General features: G+C 38.0%; 1 protein-coding gene across 1 annotated transcript in view; it reads right to left on the bottom strand.

Moving 5' to 3' along the window:
* Positions 1 to 27,233, bottom strand: part of LOC136254635 (fasciclin-2-like) — a 372,927-nt gene that overhangs the window by 12,478 nt on the left and 333,216 nt on the right. The window contains exons 3-4 of the mRNA XM_066047379.1: positions 5,560 to 5,889; positions 5,084 to 5,473 (exon numbers count right to left, since the gene is read on the bottom strand). Of these exons, the coding sequence (XP_065903451.1) occupies positions 5,084 to 5,473; positions 5,560 to 5,889 (720 nt within the window). The remainder of the gene's footprint in view (positions 1 to 5,083; positions 5,474 to 5,559; positions 5,890 to 27,233) is intronic.

Raw genomic sequence — 27,233 nt, 5'->3', positions numbered from 1 at the left:
CAGGAAACTTAGCTGCTAAATACTTCTTCCGTGATGATCTGGAAGGTAAGAAATTGTTGTAAAACACGTGAAAATTTGGTATGCGTAGCTACCACCATCGGCCAGCTGCAACACTCTGAATATATAAAACTGGCATTTCTAGATATTTCTAAATGGGCAATAAGACCAGTTTTCCCAGAGACAGTCACATATGCTGCTGAAAGAAAGTGTTGATATGGAAAATTAATTCCTTGATATGATTTCATTGGATGAAGAAGAAGACAAGTAGCCTGATGGAAGATAAAAGAAAAGACAAGGTTCGGAGGGCCTACACTCATCGCAACACCAAAGGCACATCCCACTGGTGAGTTTGTTATTGTGGCATAAAATGGTGAACGTGCACTGTTTCATTTGGCTCTATCCTTGCAACTGTAGTCAGTCAGGCAGTTAGACTAAAATTCGAGTTTTGGCAATTTTTAAAATTCTATATCCGGCCACCTGTACGTCTTTTGTTATATATATTATATGGACTAATACTGTTCCATAAAGATGATTTTCATGGCATAAAATTTCTCTAGGATAAGTTTAAAGGTGGGATTTTGGGTACGGCACAAAATTATTGGGGTGATCCCTACTTGCACGGCACTACCATACCGTTTGATAAGGGGCCAACATCTTAGGGTTTCTTAAATTCTCTCAGTGGCTTTGCCAATATGACAAGGTTATATCCAATCTTCTGTTTCATAGTGGTGACAATGTTCCACCCACTTTTATCTAAAACCTGACTACTTCCATTTAAAGATCAATTTTGCTGCTCTTTCCAATATAAGTACATCTGCCACAATTTCTTTCTGTAATAATGTCAGTACAACTTCTTGCAAGTTTTTGCAATCCTTGCTTTTTACCATAGGAAGTACTGTAGTATTTTGTAAAAATACTCAAAAAGTTATGAAAGGCTACTTCCGAAGCAGAAAAATTAAAATTGCTTTGTTTGGCTATTATGAGGTGGCTTCGTATGAACAGTTTTGTTGAAAATTCATTAAACTGTAGATACATTTTAAATAAGTTTTTCACCCACTAGCATTTTATGGGATTCTCATGTAACCACAAATGATAATCTAATCAAAAAGCAGCCAAGCTGTAAAAAAAGGTGCAGCCACTAAAAAAGCCAGGATGACAAAAGATCTGAAATCCAAGGTGGTGGCCAAGAAATGGCCGTGATGGTAGGTCAATGGTAAAAATTTTAATAACAGGTGAATTTGTGTTGCTCTCTCCAAGTTTCACTAGAATTCAGCACTAATTTCACCCGAATATTCATTATTAAAAATAATTTTGCCATTAACCTACAGTACCATCACAGCCATTTACTAGCCACCATCTTGGATTTCACATCTTTTTCACCCTGCCTTTTTAGAGGCTTCACCCTTTTTTACAGCTTGACTGTTTTTTTTTTTTGATTAGATATCACTTCTTTTCGTAATTTCAACTTTTTTTTTCTTTATGGCAGGAATGAAGATTATGACAGAGACTGAGATTTTTATAATCCACTGAAGTTACATCAAAATAAAAAAACTGCAAGTATAAATTAAACCCCGGGAATGGTAGTTAAACTCCAGTGCATAAATGGAAGACAACACATTAGTTGAAAGAAGTGCAAGCAAAGCAAATTGAAGTATTACACATTATATCCAGTAAAATTGAAGCCATGCACACCATAAAATTACAAAAATGAAGCCATACACAACTGACATGCTTATCTAGCCTTATTTAGATGTTGTTTGTGAACTTGACTGCTTCAAAGTGTGGGATAGAAGCCAGTTAAACCACACTTACTCTCATAGGATATCTAGTTATCAATACTTCAGCCTCAGCTTCACTTCTGCCTCAGGTTGATAACTACGATATCCTACTTGTGGTGGGGTTTAACTATAACTTATTTACTATAAGTACATTTAAACAATAGTATTAGTAATTTACAATTATGTTGATTGATCATAATTATCAAATTAGTTATATTGTTTGCAGCTGAATACTCTACAGGGAAATGTGTAAGTATGTAGCTAAAATTTCTACAGAGAGACCTGTAATGTGCTGAACTCTCTTAAACTACATGGTGAATGGTTTGTCTCCACAGAGTGACTTGTAACCTAACTAACCTCTCTATAGAAAGCATTGCAAAATAGCTGAACTTTCTACAGGATAATTTTCTTGCAGCTGAGATCTTTACAGAGTAACTTGTAATGTAACTGAACTCTCTACAAGGTGACTTGTTTCTAGCTGATCTCTCTACAGGGTGAATTGTTTCTATATAGCAGATCTCTTTACAGGATAATTTGTTTCTAGCTGAACTCTCTGTAGGATGACTTGAAATGTAGTTGAACTCTCTACAGGGTGACTTGTTTCTAGCTGATCTCTCTACATGGTGACTTTAATTGTTTCTAGCTGAACTCTCTGTAGGATGACTTGAACTCTCGACACGATGACTTGTTTTGAACTAATCTCTCTACAGGGTGACTCTTTGCTAACTGATCTCTCTGGGTGATTTTTTCTTGCTGAACTCTCTCTTGCTGATCTCTTTACAGAGTGGCTTGTTTCTTGCTGATTTCTCTACAGGGTGATTGTCTGTAGCTGAACTCTCTTAGGGTTACCTGAAATTAGTCGAACTCTCTACAGGGTGATTTGTTTTTAGCTGATCTCTCTGCAGGGTGATCTATTTCTAGCTGATCTCTCTACAGGATGATTTGTTTCTATATATATAGCTGAAATCTCTACAGGATGACTTGTTGTAGCTGAGCTCTCTATAGGGTGACTTCTAAATGTAACTGAACACTCTACATGGTGGCTTGATTGTACCTGAGCTTTATTCCAGAGTGGCTTATAACAGAGTTAAAATCTCTACATGTTCCAGTTGAATGCTTTAATTTACTACCAAATTGACTGCTCTATTAGGGTGACTGCTCTATTAGAGTATCTTGATCTTGCACTTTCTACATGGAGTTGGATTTCGTGCTATATACCTCTGTGGCTTTAGCCTGATTCTTCTAAACCACTGAAGGGCCTTTCTAAGATGATTAATCCATCTACAGTATACTCCCATTTTCAAATCATTCTAGTAGGTGCAGCAAGTAATCGTTTTTGTTTTGTTTGTTTTGCAAATCTCAATTACATAAATGTTACACACTGCTGGTTTTTTTGCTGTATCTTCATGGTCTTTAACTCAATTTCCTTCAAATTACAGAAGGTTTGAGGTTTAATAGTTACCCTATCCACGTACCAAATTTCAGAGTCTTCCCATAAGCAGTTTACCCTGTAGGTATGACAGCATATTGGTATTATTTTTGTGTATAATGGCTGATGACACCCTGTCTGCTAATTGTATTCCAGCCAAACGTGGTACCAAGATGTGCCTTTATACTCCCCTTCAGTCTACCTAATTTCAAGGTGATCAGATATTGCATTCACATTTTACGGCAGGTTTTGTAAGTGTTCAAAAAGAACGAAAATAAGAAAAAAGTAATAATGAAGAAACTAAGCCAAATTTTAAAGTCTCATATCTTGGGAATGCTTGAAGCGATTTTGCTCAAATTTGGTATGTGAACTATTGATGGAGGAGGGCATATCCACAGTAATGGTGTTGCATCTTCAGCCACACAACACACTACTGTGTGTCTTGAACCCACCAAAGTTTTTAAACATTTAGGCGACTTTACTTTGCACCACTGGTAGAAATTTTGAAGATAAAATTAGCTTTTAATTTTATGTTGTTCCATATCAAAGTGAGATGTTCATTTTGGATAGTTATCATGAATTGCACTGCACTATTCAAATAGTTTTGTGGTGTCTAAATTCACTCCTATTAAGAAAGTTTTGAAACTTAAGGAAAATTAATGCCTGTTTTTGCACGAAGAAGACAACCAGAAGATAAAGGAAAGGTGAGGTGCAGAGGGTAGACTTGTTGGAAACCAAAAGGCAAATACCAGATGTAAATTAAGTAGCATGACATAAATGGGGAGTTGTTTAGCCACTAGCTTTGTGAATGTGGGCGGGTGGGTGAGCGGGCAGGCAGGCAGGCAGTCAGGGGCAGATCAAAAATAGCGTGTTGGCAATTTGTTTTTAAAATTAATATTCGGCTTTATGAAAGCTTATTCTTGTATCTAATGTTGGATTTGATGCTACAGTATAGGTGCACTAACACTCTTACGTGGAGGTACTTTTGTCACTTATGAAATTCTATAATGGTTTTATGGGCAGCATTGTGGCAGGTTCCATTCATTTTAGGGGACAACCCTACTAAATATTACTACTGTACTGTTTGATGTATGTACTGCATAATTTACATCAAATTTTAAGAAGATTATGTAACTAGACAAATGATTAATACTGTTTATTTTATATTAGTCGTCAGCAATCTGTCATGGTAAAAAAGTTTTAAGATGATACCAAATACATGTAACAGCAAAAATGAGATTGAATTGGTCTAACATAACAGTCACCAAAATAAAGGTACACAAAAATTGAGAAAGTTAAATACGTTGATTGGAAACAGGGACTTTTCAAAGGGTCACTAACCTTAAGCTACTTGCTGATAGTTATCCTTCTCCCATAGTTCCTACTTTTAAAATGGAAGTTAGAGTGCAAAAGCATTGGCAATGCAAATTTTACACGACTTCAAAAAGTTTTAGAAGAAATAGGTGAATACTGTATTAGAATGCAATGAGAACTTTTGGAGCAAAAAGCCTCAAATCAAAAATGGCTTGCTAATACTGTACAAAAAAACCAAATAGCTGATGTGCAAAAAAAGTTGAAGTTTCATAAAATTGTTGCTTTGAAAAAGATATGAGATTGATAAGAAGGCTTCAATGATGTTAATGTTATTGTTACACTAGAAATATTATTACGTATTAACATTACTGCAACAATTTCTTGCTTGCAACTCTTGATATCATGCTACAAAAGGAATCCTTTTATTGCTACACTGTCTCAACTGTTTTGTTCACTAAGGTTTAAAATTTATTGCAATGTATGACAGCTGCAAGGAATATAATTGCCATCCAAAATTCTTAAGGTATAAAATATGGTGTGACACAATAATTTAATGACTCACTTCTTCCACTCAAATACACACCCAACCTCTTCACTTCATACATCATTGAGCTGTTCATCATCATACACCAGTAAACACCTTCTGCTGATGTAGTGAGTAGTCTACACAGTTGCAAGTTGATTATTCCAACAGTTGTAGCAATCATAGCTCCACTGGGTTGAATCACATTACTACGATTGCTCATGCATCCTCTATTAGGAATCCGACTTCCATCAAAGTACCATTTTCCTAGTTCACCATTTTTGTTACCAGAAGGACCCAATCCAGTCACACAACGAGCAATTTGACCCCTACTTTGATTTGTTGTAACAAATGAGTAATCATTTAAAATACTCCCAGTAACAACATCACTGTTGTTACCAATCAAATCTCCAGTAATCATAACCACACCTGTAGTGTAGAGAACATAACACGTACAGTAGTACACTTAAGATTAATGTAAAGTATTTAGTATTGCTACAGAAATTCACACAAACCTGATATATGAAGGGTAAATGGTTTACTAGAATACTCAGTACCTCCAATGGTTACAGTACAAGCGATGGTACCAGCATCCTCAGCAGTAAGATTATAACCAGGTACACTTTGTGTTGTCTGGTTATGAGGGAAACATCCTGGTTTACCATTATTGTAGTTGCTATTAGTGTAACATTCTGTAGTGTCCCACTGGTAGGTGATAGTGGTTGATGGTGAAGGGTCCACCATACATGTCAGAGTGACATTACTCAATATGGGATAGTCATATGTGTTAATAGATCCACTAATTGGTGTACCAGCTGGATTACTGACTATGGTGACCGTAGGAGCTGTAATATATATACCAAGTTGCTATTACTCTATATTACAAAAATGGCATTGGTATCTATTCAAACTAGCACTATGTAATTGACTGATAAGTTGAAATTATACTAGTCATCTTTTCATCAATGTGTGAATCTCCGTAACTTTTTGAGTTTTTAGAAGATGTAATAAATGTATACAACAGGTAATAAATATTAGGAATTTGATTGATATTCCTAAACCTGAGGGCTGCAGACCTGAGGGCGTGTGCATATATATCAGGTAAATCCCTAGTGACTACAGTATACATATGTGACCATCTCAGTGAAAACTTGGTCTAGTTTGCACAAGCATGCGTTTTGAGAACAAAAAATAAAAAAATAAATTGTGAAATTACTCGTGTTACAAACAAAATTTTATGCAAGCTTTAATTGAGCAGGAAAGGAAGTCTTAAATTGATTAAACCTATACACCATCTTATTCTCCTATTCATGGGGAGTTCGAAAAAGTTTGTTTTGTTTCTGTTGCCCCAATGGTTTGCATGTCATGTATGTTTGTTTACAATGCAGTAGACATAAACAAAATCGTCACCGTTTTTCAGTAAAATAGCCTTCATACGCCTATGTGAAAGTGACTGTAGGGCTAACACTATCTAATCCAAAACAGCCAAACTGTAAAAAAAAGTGTGCGGCCCTCAGAAAGGCTATGGTGAAAAAAGATGTGAAATCCAAGGTGGTGGCCAAGAAATGGCTGTGATGGTAGGTTAATGGTAAAAATTTTAATAATGACAATTCAGGTAAATTTTGTGAAGCGGCACAAAAATTCACCTGAATTGTCGTTATTAAAATTTTTACCATTAACCTACCATCACAGCCATTTCTTGGCCGCCACCTTGGATTTCACATCTTTTTTCACCATAGCCTTTCTGAGGGCCGCACACTTTTTTTTACAGTTTGGCTGTTTTGGATTAGATTTCATTTCTTTTTGTATTTGTATACCCCAAAGCCGGCCTATGGCCAGCTTTGGGACTTTTTTAACCTATGTTTTTTTTCTTTACTACAGGAAGAAGAAAGGATGAAGTAGATGTACTTTAAATATTTTATCAGTAAATGTACAAATTATATATATAATACATATGGGACCGGATTTGCGAAAAGGGGCCTTCCACACACATCCAATTTGCCAACTTTGACAATTGATAACTTCAGATTGGAAAGAGCTATTGCCTTGAAATTTGGGCAGTGGTGATTTCTTTGTAGCTGAACTCTCTACAAGGTAATTTCTTCTAGCTGATCTCTCTACAGGGAGATTTGTTTGTAGCTGAACTATCTACAAGGTAACTTCTTCTAGCTGATCTCTCTACAGGGTGATTTGTTCGTAGCTGAATTCTGTACAGGTGATTTGTTTGCAGCTGAGCTCTTTACAAAATGGTTTCTTTGTAGCTGAACTCTCTACAAAGTAACTTCTTCTAACTGATCTTTCTACTGGGAGATTTGTTTGTAGCTGAACTATCTACAATGTAATTTCTTCTAGCTGATCTCTCTACAGGGTGATTTGTTTGTAGATGAATTCTGTACAGGTGATTTGTTTGCAGCTGAGCTCTTTACAAAATGGTTTCTTTGTAGCTGAACACTCTACAAAGTAACTTCTTCTAACCGATCTTTCTACATGGTGGTTTCTTTGTAGCTGAACTCTCTACAAGGTAACTTCTTCTAGCTGATCTCTCTACAGGGTGATTTGTTTGTAGCTGAACGATCTACAAGGTAACTTTTTCTAGCTGATCTCTCTACAGGGTGGTTTCTTTGTAGCTGAACTCTCTAAAGGTAACTTCATCTAACTGATCTTTCTACAGGGCACTTTGTTTGTGGCTGTATTTTCTACAGGATGATTTCTTTGCAGCTGAACTCTCTACATGGTGGTTTCTTTGTAGCTGAACTCTCTACAAAGTAATTTCTTCTAGCTGATCTCTCTACAGGGTGATTTGTTTGTAGCTGAATTCTGTACAGGTGATTTGTTTGCAGCTGAGCTATTTACAGAATGGTTTCTTTGTAGCTGAACTCTCTACAAGGTAACTTCTTCTAACTGATCTTTCTACAGGGCAATTTGTTCATGGCAGAATTTTATACAGGGTGATTTCTTTGCAGCTGAACTCTCTACATGGTGGTTTCTTTGTAGCTGAACTCTCTACAAGGTAACTTCTTCTAGCTGATCTCTCTACAGGGTAATTTGTTTGTAGCTGAACTCTCTACAAGTTAACTTCTTCTAGCTGATCTGTCTACATGGTGATTTGTTTGTAGCTGAATTCTATAGAGGTGATTTGTTTGCAGCTGAGCTCTTTAAATAATGGTTTCTTTGTAGCTGAACTCTCTCGAGGTAACTTCTTCTAGCTGATGTCTTTACAGAGTCACTAGTTTGTAGCTGAATTCTCTACATGGTGGTTTCTTTGTAATTGAACTCTCTACAAGGTAACTTTTTCTAGCTCATCTTTCTACAGGGTGATTTATTTGTAACTGAATTCTTTACAGGTGATTTGTTTGCAGCTGAGCTCTTTAAAGAATGGTTTCTTTGTAGCTGAACTATATACAAGGTAACTTCTTCTAGCTGATGTCTCTACAAGGTCACTAGTTTGTAGCTGAGCTCTCTACATGGTGGTTTTTTTTGTAACTGAACTCTACAAGGTGACCTCTTCTAGCTGATCTTTCTACAGGGTGATTTGTTTGAAGCTGAACTCTCTACAAGGTAACTTCTTCTAGCTGATCTCTCTACAGGGAGATTTGTTTGTAGCTGAACTCTCTACATGATGGTTTCTTTGTAGCTGAACTCTCTACAAGGTAACTTCTTCTAGCTAATCTCTCTACAGGGAGATTTGTTTGTAGCTGATCTTTCTACAGGGTGATTTGTTTGAAGCTGAACTCTCTACAAGGTAACTTCTTCTAGCTGATCTCTCTAAAGGGAGATTTGTTTGTAGCTGAACTCTCTACATGATGGTTTCTTTGTAGCTGAACTATCAACAAGGTAACTTCTTCTAGCTGATCTCTCTACAGTGTGATTTGTTTGTAGCTGAATTCTGTACAGGTGATTTGTTTGCAGCTGAGCTCTTTACAGAATGGTTTCTATGTAGCTGAACTCTTTACAAGGTAACTTCTTCTAGCTGATGTCTCTACAGGGTCACTAGTTTGTAAATGAATTCTCTACATGGTGGTTTCTTTGTAACTGAACTCTGTACGAGGTAACTTCTTCTAGCTGGTCTTTCTATAGGGTGACTTGTTTGTAAACGAATTCTCTACATGGTGGTTTCTTTGTAGCTGAACTCTCTACATTGTGGTTTCTTTGTAGCTGAACTCTACAAGGGGATTTCTTCTAGCTGAATTATCTCTTTCTATAGTTGCATGAATTCCCTACAAGGTAACTTCTTCTAGCTGATCTCTCTACAGGATGAATTGTTCTTGGCTGATCTCTCTACAGGGTGACTTGTTTGTAGCTGATCTCTATACAGGTTACTTGTTTCTAGCTGATCTCTTGAATTCTCTTCGGGTGACTGCTCTATTAGGATGACTGCTCTATTAGGATGACTGCTCTATTAGAGTTAGGCATTCCAGTATCCGAGATTTTTTAATAAAAAAATTCTCCGTATATTCCCCAATAGAACCCTGGCACAAAATGACAACTCGTGTTTAACTTGGGATTGCTCCGTCGTCCGAGCTCCAATGAAGATGAAAATCGCTGTGGGGTTTGTCTACACGCTGATCATCATGAAAATCTTAGTTTTATCGTGCGCGTTACATATAAGTAAGTTTTGTGTTGTTTTGTAATCTTTTCAAGCCATGTAATGTATGTGAAATACTTTAAAACTTTAAAAAACGTACTGTCGGGTGGAAGGTAGTCGCTGGTGCTTACTTTAAAGTGCGTAGTTACTTCACTCGGGTTAGCGATTTTCATCTCCAGAGTAATTTTCTGATGGCTGTGTCATCAGCTCAAAAGTATAAACCACTTCAAAGTTGGCATAACAATGCCATAATTGAAACCACAACTCCACCTTAAGTATTGTTGCATCATTGTGACACCTCCATTTTAGTTGTTTACCTTTATAAGTTGTTAACTTGATGTTTTTACTTACTTGAGATAGCCACTTACCTATGGATATACACCATTGTATTGAGAAGTGTGCAGTAGGTGAAACATATTTGCTCACCACAAAGCATACAAAGATTGCTGAGATCCAAGAAGACCTGAAGTTACTCTCATTAGATGTACAAACTTGCAGCTAGATGCAACTGCAGTTTCAAGATAGTCCAGGTTGCTAGATGGCTTCCTGATTCAATTGTGCCATTTTCCCTGTAAAATGTATGGGGAGCCCTGGAGAAAAAATGTACCTTTTTTCAGTTTTTAAGCACCGTGCATGCCAAAGTAGCTAATTCCAACCCAACAAATTATATATTTCTGAGATCAGCAATCAATACTCTATCTATTGAGCATATAAAAAGCCTGTTTTTCCAAAATTTAAAAATCGGTCTGGAATGCCTATTAGAGTATCTCGATCTCGCACTTGCTACACTAAGTTGGATTTCGTGTTATAACTCCGTGGTTTTAAGTCTGATTCTTCTACACCATTGAAGAGCCTTTCTAAGATGATAACTCCATCTGTACAGCGATTTTCAAAGCATTACCCCAAGCGGTTTACCTGGTAGGCGTGGCAAGCAGTCGTTTTTATTAGCTAATCTCGATTGCATAATTGTTACACACTGTTGGTTTTTTCGTTGTATCTTCCTGGTTTTTAGCTCGATTTCTTTCAAACCACAAAAGGTTTGAGGTTCAATAGTTAACCTATTCACCCACCGATTTTCAGCTTCTTCCCATACGCAGTGTACCCTGTAGGCGTGACAACATATTGGTGTTATTTTTCGTGAATAATCGCTCATAACTCTTTGCCTGTTTATCGTATTCCAGCCAAAGTTGGTACAGAGATGCGCCTTTATAATCCCCTTCTGTGTGCCAAATTTCAAGGCAATCGGATATGGCGTTCGCGTTTTATAGCAGTTTTTGTAAGTGTGCGACAAGAAAAAGAAAAATAAGAAGAAAAAAATGAAGAAACTGAGCCAATTGTTGAAGTCGCATATCTCGGGAACGCGCGAAGCGATTTCGCTCGAATTTGGAATGTGGAGTGCTGCAGTTGGGACGCATGTCCACAGCAAAAATCATCTTGTTTCATCAAGGAAGCACAGAGCTATGGAGGTGCGAAAATTGCGTTTTCTTTCTTCCTGTCAATATACTCACGGGTGTTACGCGCCGGCTTCTTGGGCCGCACGACACACTACCGTGTGTCTTGATACCTTGGTTGATCTGCCAATCCATGGTGAACATTGTAAGCCAATTCTCAACACTGCAGACTAATCCAAACAGAAATTATGGCTATGAATGTAAGCACCTGTAGTGTATTTTTAGTATAGTCACTGTACAAATCGATTTTCTTGCTCTCCCTACTTTCTAGCACTGTAATTCCAAAACTACTTACCATAATTGGCTGAAACTTTGGTGAAACATTCCTTGGACAATACAGATAATGCTGAGAAAATAAAAAGAAATTCGGAGGTTGTGTGAACTAGATGGACTTTCACTGAGATGGTCACATATGTACCACTCAAGCATGCTCATTAAAGACAAAATTCTGTTGAATAGAATTTTTTTTAATTCCATAGAAACTTTTTGGAAGGATCTGGGGTTGGTCTGAAGAAATGTTTGGGCTTGGCTGTGCCCATCCAATGCTGCAAAGCTGTCATGAAGGGAAATTGCGGCTGGTTTAGGGTGATAATTTTTGGCTGGAAAAGCTCAGTTCTTCATGATCCCTAATACACAGTACTACCAGATATATGATATTTATGTAACCATGGCTATGAGGTGTATTGCACTTATATACCACACCTGTGGTTGAGATCAAAAGTGCTGCGCTGTAGTTTATAACTGATATACCACGGCAAACTGTGGTATATAACTGATATACCACGCTTTGTGGCTACGCTTACCATATATGGTGTAACTTCATACATTCCGCGAAATCCTTATCTAAACGGTAAACAAGTCTCTCATAACAAGCGCCTAAATCAACCAACAATTATTCACCAAAAAAAAAACAAAAAAAAACAATTATTCACCTCAGGAACTGGAACAAATTTTGATGAACTCTTGTCTCCTTCGTGGATAACTCACTAATCGCGACTATGTGGGCATGGCACCATTAAAAGTGTAAAACGTCTGATCCATCAAGAATTTCTATTGATTTCCATCTCCAGGAGGTGCTGTTTCACTATAACTTACTATCTATATTCGTTTTCATCTACTGGGGTGTAGAATATAACAGTTATAACACGATTACTCGGGATATGACTAAATATATGCGCTCTCGTGAATCGTGCGTATATTTTAGTCATATCCCCCATAAGCGTGTTATAACTATAAAATATACACCCCAACTCCAAAGTTTACTGTTGATAAACCCCGAAGCAAAATACACTGAAGAGAGCCATCATTCATATCAAGACATACGGTAGTGTGTCGTGCGGCCTAAGAAGCCGGCGCGCAACCCTGTGAGTATATTGACAGGAAGAAAGAAAACGCAATTTTCGCACCTCCGTAGCTCTGTGCTGCCTCGATGAAACAAGACAAATTTTGCTGTGTAGCTTCCCTCCACCTTCAGCACTCCACATTCCAAATTTGAGCGAAATTGCTTCAGGTATTCCTGAGATATGCGACTTCAAAAATTGGCTTAGTTTCTTCGTTTTTTTTTTCTTCTTATTTTTGTTCCTCTTTTCGCACACTTACAAAAACTGCTATAAAACGCGAACGCGTTATCCGATTGCCTTGAAATTTGGCACACAAAAGGGGGATATAAAGGCGCATCTCGGTACCAAATTTGGCTGGAATACCATAAACAGGCAAAGAGTTATGAGCGATTATGCACGAAAAATAACACCAATTTGTTGTCACGCCTACAGGGTAAACCGCGTATGGGAAGAAGCTGAAAATCGGTGGGTGAATAGGTTAACTATTGAACCTTAAACCTTTTGTGGTTTGAAAGAAATCGAGCTAAAAACCAGGAAGATACAGCGAAAAAATCAACAGTGTGTAACAATTACGCAATCGAGATTAGCTAATTTATTATTATTATTATTATTATGCTTGCCACGCCTACCAGATAAACCACTTGGGGTAATGCTTTGAAAATCGCTGTACAGATGGAGTTATCATCTTAGAAAGGCTCTTCAATGGTGTAGAAGAATCAGACTTAAAGCCACGGAGTTATAACACGAAATCCAACTTGGTGTAGCAAGTGCGAGATCGAGATACTCTAATAGAGCAGTCATCCTAATAGAGCAGTCACCCTGAACAGAATTCAAGAGATCAGTTAGAAATAAGTAACCTGTATAGAGATCAGCTACAAACAAATCACCCTGTAGAGAGTTCAGCTACAAACAATTCACCCTGTTCAGACATCAGTTAGAAGAAGTTTTCTTGTAGAGAGTTCAGTTACAAACAAATCACCCTGTTGAAAGATCAGCTAGAAGATGTCACCTTGTAGATAGTTCAGTTACAAAGAAACCACCATGTAGAGAATTCAGCTACAAACTAGTGACCCTGTAGATACATCAGCTAGAAGAAGTTACCTTGTAGAGAGTTCAGCTACAAAGAAACCATTCTGTAAAGAGCTCAGCTGCAAACAAATCACCTATACAGAATTCAGCTACAAACAAATCACCCTGTAGAGAGATCAGCTAGAAGAAGTTACCTTGTAGATAGTTCAGCTACAAACAAATCAACCTGTAGAGAGATCAGCTAGAAGAAGTTACCTTGTAGATAGTTCAGCTACAAACAATTCACCCTGTACAGAGCTCAGTTAAAAGAGGTTTCCTTGTAGAAAGTTCAGCTACAAACAAATCACCCTGTAGAGAGATAAGTAAGAAGAAGTTACCTTGTAGATCGTTCAGCTACAAACAATTCACCCTGTAAAGAGAATTAAGAGATCAGCTAGAAGAAGTTACCTAGCAGAGAGTTCAGCTACAAAGAAACCATCATATAGAGAATTCAGCTGCAAACAAATCATGTATAGAGAGTTCAGCTACAAACAAATCTCCCTGTAGAGAGATCAGCTAGAAGAAGTTTCCTTGTAGAGAGTTCTGCTACAAACAAATCACCCTGTAGAAAGATCAGCTAGAAGAAATCACCTTGTAGAGAGTTCAGCTTCAAAGAAACAATCATGTGAGAGTTCAGGTACAAACAAATTGTCCTGTAGAGAGATCAGCTAGAAGAAGTTACCTTGTAGAGAGTTCAGCTACAAAGAAACCATCATGTAGATAGTTCAGGTACAAACAAATCACCCTGTAGAAAAATCAGCTATAGAAGAAATCACCTTGTAGAGAGTTCAGCTACAAAGAAACCATCATGTAGAGAGTGCAGCTACAAACAAATCGGCCTGTAGAGAGATCAGCTAGAAGAAATTACCTTGTAGAGAGTTCAGCTACAAAGAAACCATCATGTAGAGAGTTCAGCTGCAAACAAATCACCTGTAGAGAGTTAAGCTACAAACAAATCTCCCTGTAGAGAGATCAGCTAGAAGAAGTCACCTTGCAGGGAGTTCAGTTACAAAGAAATAAACCATGTAGAGAGTTCAGCTGCAAACAAATCACCTGTAGAGAGTTCAGCTAGAAACAAGTCACCCTGTAGAGAGATCAGCTAGAAACAAGTCACCTTGTAGAGAGTTCAGCTAGAAGAAGTCACACTGTAGAGCTACAAAGAAACTACCATGTAGAGTTCAGCTGCAAACAAATCACCCTGTAGAGAACTCAGCTACAAACAAATCGCCCTGTAGAAAGATTAGCTAGAAGAAGTTACCTTATAGGGAGTTCAGCTATGAACAGATCACCCTGTAGAGAGTTCAGCTACAAACAAATCACCCTGTAGAGAGTTAAGTTACAAAGAAACCACCATGTAGAGAGTTCAGCTGCAAAAAAAATCAATCACTCTGTAGAGAGTTCAGCTAGAAGAAGTCACCTTGTAGAGAGTTAAGCTGCAAATAAATCACCCTGTAGAGAATTCAGCTACAAACAAATCACCCTGTAGAAAGATCAGCTAGAAGAAGTTACCTTGTAGAGAGTTCAGCTACAAAGAAACCACCATGTAGAGAGTTCAGCTGCAAACAAATCACCTGTAGAGAGTTCAGCTAGAAACAAGTCACCCTGTAGAGAGATCAGCTAAAAACAAGTCACCCTGTAGAGAGTTCAGCTAGAAGAAGTCACATTGTAGAGAGTTCAGCTACAAAGAAACTACCACGTAGAGAGTTCAACTGCAAACAAATCATCCTGTAGAGAGTTCAGCTAGAAGAAGTCACCTTTTAGAGACTTCAGCTACAAAGCAACCACCATGTAAAGAGTTCAGCTGCAAAAAACTCAATCACCTTGTAGAAAGATCGGCTAGAAGAAGTTACCTTGTAGAGAGTTCAGCTACAAAGAAACCACCATGTAGAGAGTTCAGCTGCGAACAAATCACCTGTAGAGAGTTCAGCTAGAAACAAGTCACCCTGTAGAGAGTTCAGCTAGAAGAAGTCACATTGTAGAGAGTTCAGCTACAATGGAACTCCCATGTAGAGAGTTCAGCTGCAAACAAATCACCCTGTAGAGAACTCAGCTACAAACAAATATGCAGTGTAAAAAGATAAGCTAGAAGAAGTTACCTTGTAGAGAGTTCAGCTACAACGAAACCACCATGTAGAGAGTTCAGCTACAAACAAATCACCTGTAGAGAGTTCAGCTAGAAACAAGTCACCCTGTAGAGAGATCAGCTAGAAACAAGTCACCTTGTAGAGAGTTCAGCTAGAAGAAGTCACATTGTAGAGAGTTCAGCTACAAAGAAACCACCATTTAGAGAGTTCAGCTGCAAACAAATCACCCAGTAGAAAGTTCAGCTATGAACAGATTACACTGTTGAGAGTTCAGTTAGAAACAAGGAATCCTGTAGAGAGATCACCTAGAAGTATCGCCTTGTAGAGAATTCAGCTACAAACAAATCACCTGTAGAGAGTTCAGCTACAAACAAATCACCCTGTAGAGAGATCAGCTAGAAGCAGTTACCGTGTAGGGATTTCAGCTACAAACAAATCACCCTGTAGAGAGTTCAGCTACAAAGAAACCATTCTGTAAAGAGCTCAGCTGCAAACAAATCACTTGTACAGAATTCAGCTACAAACAAATCACCCTGTAGAGAGATCAGCAAGAAGAAATTACCTTGTAGATAGTTCAGTTACAAACAAATCACCCTGTAGAAAGATCAGTTAGAAGAAGTTACCTTGGAGAAAGTTCAGCTACAAAGAAACCATTTTGTAAAGAGCTCAGCTGCAAACAAATCACCTGTACAGAATTCAACTACGAACAAATCTCCCTGTAGAGAGATCAGCTAGAAGAAATTACCTTGTAGAGAGTTCAGCTACAAAGAAACCACCATGTAGAGAGTTCAGCTGCAAAGAAATCACCCTGTAGAAAATTCTGCCAGAAACAAATTGCCCTGTAGAAAGATCAGTTAGAAGAAGTTACCTTTTAGAGAGTTCAGCTACAAAGAAACCATTCTGTAAAGAGCTCAGCTGCAAACAAATCACCTATACAAAATTCAGCTACAAACACATCACCCTGTAGAGAGATCAGCTAGAAGAAGTTACCTTGTAGATCGTTCAGCTACAAACAATTCACCCTGTAGAGAGAGCAATTAGAAGAAGTCACCTTGTAGAGTGTTCAGTTACAAAGAAACCACCATGGAGATTTCTGTAATCAATATAATTTATGTGACCGGATTTGCGAAAAGGAGTCTTCCACACACATCCAATTCCGTAAACGTTGGAGACCATAACTCAGTGTTCAAGTAACATATTAACTTGAAAGTTGCACCATGTATTCAGCTATAGTGGTGCTCACCACTGCCCAAATATCAAGGCAATAGCTCTTTCCAATCTGAAGTTATCAATTGTCAAAGTTGGAAAATTGGATGTGTGTGGAAGACCCCTTTTCGCAAATGCGGTCAAATATGTATGATACAGTATATATAATTTGTACATTTACTGATAAAATATTTAAAGTACATCTACTTCATCTTTTCTTCTTCCTGTAGTAAAGAAAAAAAAATGTGGGTTAAAAAAGTCCCAAAGCTGGTATACAAATACAAAAAGAAATGAAATCTAATCCAAAACAGCCAAGCTGTAAAAAAAGTGTGCGGCCCTCAGAAAGGCTATGGTGAAAAAAGATGTGAAATCCAAGGTGGCGGCCAAGAAATGGCTGTGATGGTAAGTTAATGGTAAAAATTTTAATAACGACAATTCAGGTGAATTTTGTGCCAATTGGCCAAGCGGTACCAAAATTCACCTGAATTGTCGTTATTAAAATTTTTACCATTAACCTACCATCACAGCCATTTCTTGGCCGCCACCTTGGATTTCACATCTTTTTTCACCATAGCTTTTTTTAAGGGCCGCACTCTTTTTTTACAGCTTGATACTATATACAGGTATCAGAGGTATGTGATCCAGATTCTGCTCCAACGTGTGTGGCCATCCAGGCAGCCAGATAACCAGCTGATAAACATCTAACAATTGTAATAATGCACCTGTCCAGCAACATTTCAAGATAATTCAGTTCTGTATACAGTTTAAAACTTCTGCATACCATGTGAACCTTTGGTATAATCATGATGATATATCACCTTGATTATAATGTAGCTTACACACAGAAGTTGCTATTATTATATTTGTATACATTTACAGTAGCTAGTGATAATTAACTAGTCAGTGATGTAACTGTATATGCAAACAGTTTTTAATATAACTATTATTATAATGTTTTACAGTACAAAAATGCACTGAAAGCCACAGGCAAGTTCTGCCAATGACTAAAAGTACATAGTATTACAGATAACTAGCACAAGGATATCATGCTAATGAAATTTTGAAGTGTTACTGTGTTAGTTATAGTAATAATTATGTATACTGTATGTACATACTGGTGGTTAGGATTCACCTTTATCATTATCAATAGACACTTTCAAGTTGACAACAAGTGTCACTCCTAATGAAGTTTTCAAGTTGAAGCCTCTGAGCAGAGGTGGAAGAGTAAGGTAAATGGTGGATAAAAGGCAAATTTAGCAACAAAAGTTACACGATAGAGCAGCAGATATTGATGTAATTCTTGGTAGTGTAGATCCAAGAAAAATGTAAATCTGAAAAACTATCGTAACTTATTTAAATCATGTAACCATTGCTGCAGAGAAATTAAATAGCAACATGGATACAATTATTGATTGTGTGCAGTGCTCGAAATTAATTTTTTAAACCACCAGGAAAATTTCCTGACATATGTGACTGGAATTTGGAACAACAATCCAAGTTGCAGAAGTTTCGAGACAAACGGTTTTAAAGAATTCAAGTCAGCAAAGCTTTCCAAGGATAGCAAGCACACGTATGAAATTTACACAAAAGATGCATCAATCTGTTACCTTTCAGACCACTTCCAGTACTTTTAGCTGCTCATAGAGTTTCCTGCCAAATAAGATAGAAAATCTGAGCAGTTGGATGAGCGTAGTAGTATCACGAGTGTTCACAAAGGGGTGCAAGGTGGGGGGTGGCAGAGAGGGCAAGAGATAGACCTCAAAATGGAGGCAGACCACTAGTGCTGTGAACCTGCAGAGTTTACTAAAACCGGTTATTGGAAGGTGAATAATTGGATATTGACCGGTTATTGTCTGATTGTAAATTAGCAGACATTATGGCACTAAACATGCCTTTTGGAAGCCTTAGGGTGGTACCAAAGTTACCATCAACATCCTGCCTTACAATAACAGCTATTACAAGCACATATTTATACATGCTTTGAGGTTATGTTGTGATGTTAACACTTGTCAGCAGGGGTAATTTATGGTTTACCAAGTGGGTGGGCAAAACCGTTTAAAAGGCTTCTTAGCCAATAATTGGCTTGACCTAGACAATACCAGTTAATAACCGGTTTTTCCATACTGGTTCACAACACTACAGACCACAACTGGAGTCCAGACACAAGATAACGGGGCTGTGCTGGTTCCTTACTGGCTGATATGTAGCAAGATCAACAGAGAAAATGTCTGGCCAACATTGTAAGGCTGTCCACCAGTAAACCACTGATTCTTGCCAAGCCAGGTCCTTCACAAGGCGTGAAACCGCCATTTGAGCACTCTACACCACCCAGAAAAGACGTCCATTAAAACCAGCCTTGAGTAGTTTGAGTAGTACTGAGGGCCAAAACTAGTAGTACAATAGTGGAGCTATCCACTGGTGGTGTTAGTTTGATTTTGCCTGATGTGCGATTTGGATCGGTTTTGTAAAATCTGGTCACATAATTATGTAGAATTGTCAGGAATTTGGTTAATTTGTATGGCAGATATAGCTGAAATTATGTAGGTAACATTGTGCGAACATGCTAAAACTAGGGGGGTCTGGGGTGTGCCTCCCCCCAGAAAATGTTTCAAAATTTGATACTCTGAGATGGCATTTTAGGCAAAATCTATGGTGTAACAACGCCTTTACCTTTCTATAGCTTTTATGACAATTATATAAGAGCACTTTGTATAATCATAAATAATAGCATGTGCTGAAACAAAATTTAACAATAATTTTTATATTTTATGTTTTTGTTTCCATACAGCTACTCCAAGGAACTCCATGCTAACAATAACATTATGTTGTGATATTTCTTTCCATGATAATGTAATTGTTATGTTTTGAATACCCCAATGACTGTTTTTCAGCTGTTCCCTGGTACACGTTCCCGGTTTTACAGCTGTGTGGCTGGAGCAATGGGAGTGAAGTTTCTTGCTCAAGGAAACAACACAGTTGTAGAAAGTCCCTGCTCGAGCATTGAACCTGAGACCTCTTGATCACCAGGTGGATGCCCTACCACCTGGGCTACTACTACTTCTTACTAGCAGGCGCTGCTAACAATGAAGAAGAACACTTACAACAGCCTGAATCTAGGCCTGAACTACTTGCTGCCATGTCATGCTTTTGTACATAAAAAAACTGTTTGCATACTGGGCATGCATACTTTTTGCCTCAACAATTCAAGGGGGTGACACACAGGCACTCACTGTAGGTAGATCTGCTACCACAGTCAAAATCTAAGTCCAAGGTCAAGGCCACCAAAATCGTGCCAAGACAACAGTCAAGGGTAAATTTTACAACCCACAATCGAAAAGTACTGAAAAATTGTGGCTAAGTCACTGGTCAAAGATCGAAAAGGCTCTCAATCACAGGCCAAAGCAAAATTCCAGCCAGTCAAGACTTTGACCGCAGTTGCAGATCTACCTACAGCGTGTACCTGCGTGACACCCCCTTGAAATTTAATCGCTTCAATATGACAAGCTACTATGGAAGTATCTATGAATGACAATGGGGAAATACTGAATGGTGCAGCTAGGTGAGTATTAAATTCAATATGTACATATCTATGGGTAATGCATGCAAACCACAATTTTATTGTCTGGATTTTCAATCCAGACATTTAAATTCTGACTTAGAAATTCCACAAATTATCCAGAAACTCGCCAGTTTCCGGACATTATTCCAAGCACTGGTGTGTGATATTGATTTGAAAGGTTCATCATACGTCCGTGAGCTGAAGTGTTAAAAAGATAAACATAATGTGACTTGTGGTGAAGATTGCAAAATTGTATATAGCTAAATCACAGTAGTGACTTGCATATAGCATGTGCATTTGCAATCAAGTCCAACATTGCTGTATCTGGAGTATAGTGTATTTGGCACTTCACCATAAGTTTTCTTTTTGATCAAGACTCATGGTATTGAGTCAGGTGGCCATACCAACAAATATGTTTGTGATATGTCAACATGTATCAAAGAATAAAAATTTTTTGCTACAATGGTATGAGGTAAGTGTTTCAATAGGCTATCAGGAGCTGTTGTTAGAAGATGATTCAAGCAATATTCAGTGTTTAGCACTTATTATGGATTATCTTGGTGGCCATGAGGCTGTAGGTTATCACCAATACCAAAGTATAGGAGAAGCTAACAGCACATTTTAAAAAAGTTTCAAAACGTAGGTATTGGCTAGCAATCCAAAATTTTTAACTGTGACTTTGAAGTCACCAAAACATTATTAAACTCTATCCAACAGCTTCAATAGCAGAAACAATGAGTGCTACCCAATTGTCAAGCTGAACAGGTTCAATTAATGTAGTTATGTCTTCTTTACAAGCCAATCAAACTCCTTGTCAACATTTCTGTGATTTAATAAGCAATTGTAAGCATGCACATTACAAAACTTTATTTTAGTATCAGTATTCTTAGATTTAAACATAGACCTTTAAGATTCCAAGACCTGGTAGTATGATTGCTCATAGGTAAACTCAACTAGCAGAAATACCCTCTGATTTCATCATCACTGATTGATTTCCCTATTACCAAACGCATATAAACAGTGGAATTCTGAAGCACAAGGATAGATAATTTCATGGCATGGTTGAGAAAGTGTGTAAAGGGTGTTAAGGGTTACAATTCTACCGCTGGTACTGTACGTATGTCAGGATAAAGGAATAAACAGTTCATGTTGAACTTCAGTACTGTAGATTTGAGGATATGTCTGGAAGCGGATTAAACCTGCATCTTCAATGGTATTTGTTCTCTGTCACTTTGAGGGCCCATGACAGTATAATGCCAATATCTGCTTCAATGGTAGTCACCAAACAATTAAAGGATACAACCAAGTCATGATCAAGGTGAGTACTTGCTGAAAATACCAAAGATAAACACAGTAAATATGGCTATACTATCAAAGTTGATGGTTGAACTGGGGTGACCTAAGATCACAGGAAAGCTGTAATGAAGGCAGAGATTGGTTAGAACATGGTCCAAGATAGTGTACTGCCATCTAGCCAATTGTTAAGAGGTGTAGTGTGCCCAACATTCATTTCCATGACTGGAGTTGAAGAATGACACCATGCTATCCCTACAAAACATCTAGAAACCATTAAGAGATCAAGAACTGAGCAAAGAGAAAAACATGCATATAGAATCAGTTTGGAGCCATTATACAATTTTTAAATGACTACTGTGTGTTTAATTATTAAGCAATGTAGTTATATGTGTGCATTTTTACACCAACAAAATAAATATACAACTAGTACATTATGCAAGCTTACATACGTACTAACTGAAATTTTCATGGATGTTGGTTAGGTACTCATAATTTCATGGGCCTTTTAATAATATTTAATGGGTTTAGGAGTTAATATTCCGGTAATTGAAACATGCAAGCCTACATGAGTTCTAGTAATTGTACAGTAACTGGTTACTTCGACTCCGCACCTTTTCAGCAGCTATTGACATCTAATTTGGGGCACAGGAAGATGATATCAAACTGAATATCTCAGCCAAACCTCGTTCCAAAAGAATGCTTGAAGGTAAAAGTATGTTCCACGGAGATAAGGGTGTTGATAATTGATTGGTTACACTAACTAGTGTGGCTAGCTATCATACAGACTTTCACCAAAATTCCTGATTACCCCAATCCTACTATAAACACTGAGTCAAAAATAATAGAAGAGATCTGTGGCTCAAATAGTCCCAAGGCATCCCTAGGGTCATAGCCAGACTTTCATCTGAGCAGTTATAGGCTCTTTAGATGAAAATTGGACTGTTTATGTGGTGTGATGTAGGGTATATAGTGCAGGGTGTGCAAAGCGCACCTATCATATGAAGCATGCTAAAGCTAGGGAAGTCTGGGGACATGCCCCCACCCCCTCAAAAAGAAAAAAAAATTGAGTGAAAATAATACACTAAAAGGCTGAATTCAGCCATTAAAACTTTTACGTTGGACTTTAATTTTGAAATTGTGGACCTTTATATATTGAAATTGTGGACCTATTTTCCAAGAGGGAGGGAGAATTTAGAACCCAGACCCCCTTCACTACGGGCCTGGTCCCTCCCCCAGTACTAGGTTGACTGATAGAGCGATAAATTTTACGTCACAAAAGTACATTAAAATGCGTAACTGCAACTTCCACAGGGCAAAAAAGTGGGACACATTTATTGGCAGGGCTTCTTCAAGAGGCTAGCTTCTGGCGATTCATTCAGCATGAAACTTACTCAGGACATAGAACCGAAGTTGGGAAAGGCATGAAAAATGTCACTTGTGCATCAGGTTCATTCTACCCATTAAAAGGATTAAAAGGCTGGTTTTGGGCTCGACTCGAGAAAGCTATTGTCACTAAACAACACTTCAGTAATGAACAATAATAAATCATTGTATTGCTATAAATGTTGTGGAACTCTTCTATCATACATTTCAAAGTGTCAAAATCCTTGTGCCCACGCAATTTTTTCCAATTATCAGCCGTAACTCACCCAGCATGGATCAAACTATCCTGCATTACCTAAATATCTGTTATACTACTCTCTTACTTGCTCCTGATAACATGGTTTCATTTAGAAAGACAGTCTCAACAAACCTGAGGCAAAGTAAACTAATGCTCCAACGGTATGCGTACAATTATGTAACAACTATGACGTTAGGTGTTACCGCTCTATACAAAGAGGTTGCTAGTTTTTTTTTTTCCGTGTGCCCTACAGTTTTTATTTTTTTACATTTTTAAACAGAGAAATATAACAAGTAAATGAAAAAATAATAAACAACAATTAAAAAATACATGTGATGGAAGCACCTGACCCTCAAATATTGCAAGGTTATTTGCTCCGATAGTCATGAGACCTGGCTCCACGCAGGCAGGTTACAGCTGACCTCAGTAAAGAAAAACTGCTGGAGCATCTAATCCAGGACACTACACTACTATAACGCTGGTCTCTCTTAGCAGCAAGCAGCGATGCCAACCTCTTGTAAGCAGTAGTGGCCGCACCTCCCATTCTCCCACTAAAAAGTAGAGAATACCAATCGGATGAAAAAGCCCATTTCAACATCCCTAGGAGTTGCTAGTTGGGTAATGCTAGTTGCTAAAGGGGTTGCTATTCGGGTAATGTGTTGAAGGAGCCGACTTGATATCCCCAGGCTAGTCACAGCCAAACAAACAGACGCAGTCGCTCAGGTGGACTTAACTAGCTACGAACTAAGAACAAACAACTACTATTACTACCACTTACCAAACGCCACTGTACTGGACACATTAGCAGCTTCGTTCTGCATTCACAGCTCTCCGCAGCTTCTACTGTTCCGAGGGGTCCGCCACGCTTTAAATCTAATTTATCTGAGATTCAAATCTCTTAGAATCCCCATGCAATCTACAAGAATCTTCTCAAATCTCCGAATCTCTGTGAAATCTGCCAAATCCATTAAAATCCATGGAATCTTTAAAATCTTCCTAACCTTCGTGACAATCTTTTACAATCTTTAAAATCTCGCTGAAATCTTTGAATCTGAGACTACCACAATCAAATCTTAATCTTCTTGTTAGTAAATTTCAGTAAACGTTTGGATATTTTACTCTAGCTCTTGCTTGTTAACACGTATTCTTGCACCTAGGCCTGTTCGTCCACGCGTACTGTGCGATTATTGGGTTCTTGCAGTCTACGTATATTGCCAGAGATATAGCCAGTTGTTCCCGAGGTTGTTTCTTCTTCGCAACGCCTTTAGCTACTTGACGAACTCGTTGGGACAAGCTAGTTAGTGACCCTGACTCGGATCTTTGTTAGGTGAGTCTACATACTGAATTCACACCTGTGAAAAGAGTGAGCATGGTGCATGTACGGATTCATATTGCTCCTGACATAATAGCCAAGATAAAACTCAAATAGCTAACAGCTACATCTCTTTAGTGAGCTCTTTAGCTAAATCAGGAGTAGCTAGCATGTCTCGTCAATATTCACATTCTTGAAAATCATCATGCAGTAATTATAATCAACACATCTCAATCTCTATATTCTAGATATAGTATAGACCTTGATATAGACTAGCCAACATTCATGCGACAAATGAAAAGTGTAGCTACACATGTGGGATCCCTGCTTTTAGTGATGCGAGTAGTGATATTTGCTATGTAGTTTAATTTGTTATCCCACTCATATGGGACCTCAGCTGTGAAGGCTACACTGTTAAAATTCAGGTGTACCAAAAGCACCTTTAGGGGTGTCCAGTTGCATGTTTAAAAACAACTCCCTTCAGGTGTTAGAAAAGGGTGCTGTGGTGACACTTAGAGGGTGTGAAAAAAGAGTGCTAAGGTGCTGCAAGAAATATAACACCAGAGTGTAAAGGTGCTACAAGAGGTGTAAGTCCAGGGTGTGTGGTGCGGTACACTGTTAATTTCCAACACTTTCGTGGGGGTGGATCTCCTCCTATACCTTCATTTTCATTGATGATATATTTAGGAAACACATATTATGACCTGTGAAATACAGTAATTCAACATGATTACAAGTACACTTACTTGCTTGTCTACACTTTATATGTAAGTTGCAATTTGTACTTATAACGTAACTACCAAAGAAACTTTTAATTGTGGGATTTCATTCACAGAAACACCCTTGCAGGTGCAAAGGGTGTTCCCATTACACCTCATCAATGAAATATAGTTGTATTGATTATCATAATTATACAGAAGTGCAGCACTTCATGCATAGTAAACAAATTTCCTTTAGCACAATGTAAAAGCATTTATGCAGCTATTGTTTGGAAAACCAATCCATATTAATGACCGAATTTGACAAAATAAGGCTTACACGCACATCCACTTTATGACTTTGAAGTACCATAACTCATTCATTATGTAGGAGTATGCCATTAGTTTCCAATTTTGAACTGGTAATTTACTATGCTATGGAAGGACTTTGTGCAAATGTTAGGCCAATAGCTTGCTGAGTAGTCAAGTTACAGCTGGTTAAAGTCAGAAAATTGGATGTGTGTAAAAGCCTTGTTTTGTCAAATCCGGTCACATATTTATTGGTTTAGATTTAAAATTGCCAAAGCACACATATGAAATTACACCAGAGATGCATCTATTTATTACCTTTCAGATACTTGAGTATTCCTGCCAAATAAGAAAGAAAATCAGATAACTTTAATGAGTGAGCTAGCTAGCTCACTACAGTAAAATGCATATTTGTGCATATGTGATGAATTAGATAATGTCTTGATTGGTGTTCAGGGGCTGTTTACAGCACAGTCCACAAGTGCAGTCAGCGACTAAATGTGATATGCATGAAATGTACTTAGGTGGGGTAAGTAATATGTAGGAGATAATAGTTCACATTTGCTATTTAATGAGGCAAATTTGAACTATCATCTCCTACACATCACATACACCACAGGAGTTCACACTATGTACAACATGTTTGGAGCATATCGCATACACATGACACTTCTTTTGTAGTGGAGGTAGAATCACAGCTGCTCACAAAGGAGTGGAAGGTGGGCTGTAGAGGAGTGGGAAATAAAGACTGCAATTGAAATCCAGACATGCATGAGGTTACAGAGCTGTGCTGGCTCCTAAGTGCCTGGTATATATGCAGCAAAAGCAATTATCAACACAGAATATTATGTTGGGCAACTAAAATAGGCCATTCACCAATTCCTGTCAACCCAAGACAGTCAACCTTACCAAGGCCAGAAATTTCCATTAAACTTTTCACACCACCTGCACCATTAAAGCCAGCGTCAAGTAGTTTGAGCTTAAAACCATGAACTAGTATGGTAGTATGGCAATACTCTGGTATTTGATTTTGTCTAATGTGCAATTTGTATCAGTTTTGTAAAATCTGATACTGTTAATAGCTACTATTATATTTCACTTGAAACTGCAGGTGTTCATCTTGCATGATAATTCAGGGCAGGTGCTGTTGTCATGGGGGCCGATAAATCACTTGGCCCATAAATAAATTGCAGTCACGTATTTCTGTCACATTTCTAACAGTGTTAGTAACTGTATGCGATTACATGTACATTACACCCTATCATGAGGTGTTAGACCTCTGTTTAGGGTTTCCAATGAACAATTAAGGGTGTTTACAAAATGGTAACACCCAACAAGTGTGACTATAAACCTCTTATGGTGGTAATTATTTTCAAGGGTGTTGCAACAATACCCCCTTGATTTTTAGAAAATCATAGGTGTCATGGTAGCACCTAAGTTTTAACAGTGTACTGAAAGCCTTTGTCAGTATAGGGAGTCAGAGACATGCTGGCAAGAAGAATACAGAGAAGACTAATAATCCTTGCTATGGCTCCATAACCATAGGCACACGTCTTGATTGTATGTGGCTGTGGATCAAGTCACAACACGGCTGGCTGGAGTCTCTGAAATCTTAAGGTTTTGGTTACAAAGAATTTGCATGCTTTTGAATATTCCTGCA

This window comes from Dysidea avara, chromosome 4, assembly GCF_963678975.1.
Source record: "Dysidea avara chromosome 4, odDysAvar1.4, whole genome shotgun sequence".
In the NCBI taxonomy this organism is placed as follows: Eukaryota; Metazoa; Porifera; class Demospongiae; order Dictyoceratida; family Dysideidae; genus Dysidea; species Dysidea avara.
The sequence above is the reverse complement of the archived record's forward strand: the minus strand, read 5'-3'. Positions and strand labels throughout refer to the sequence as shown.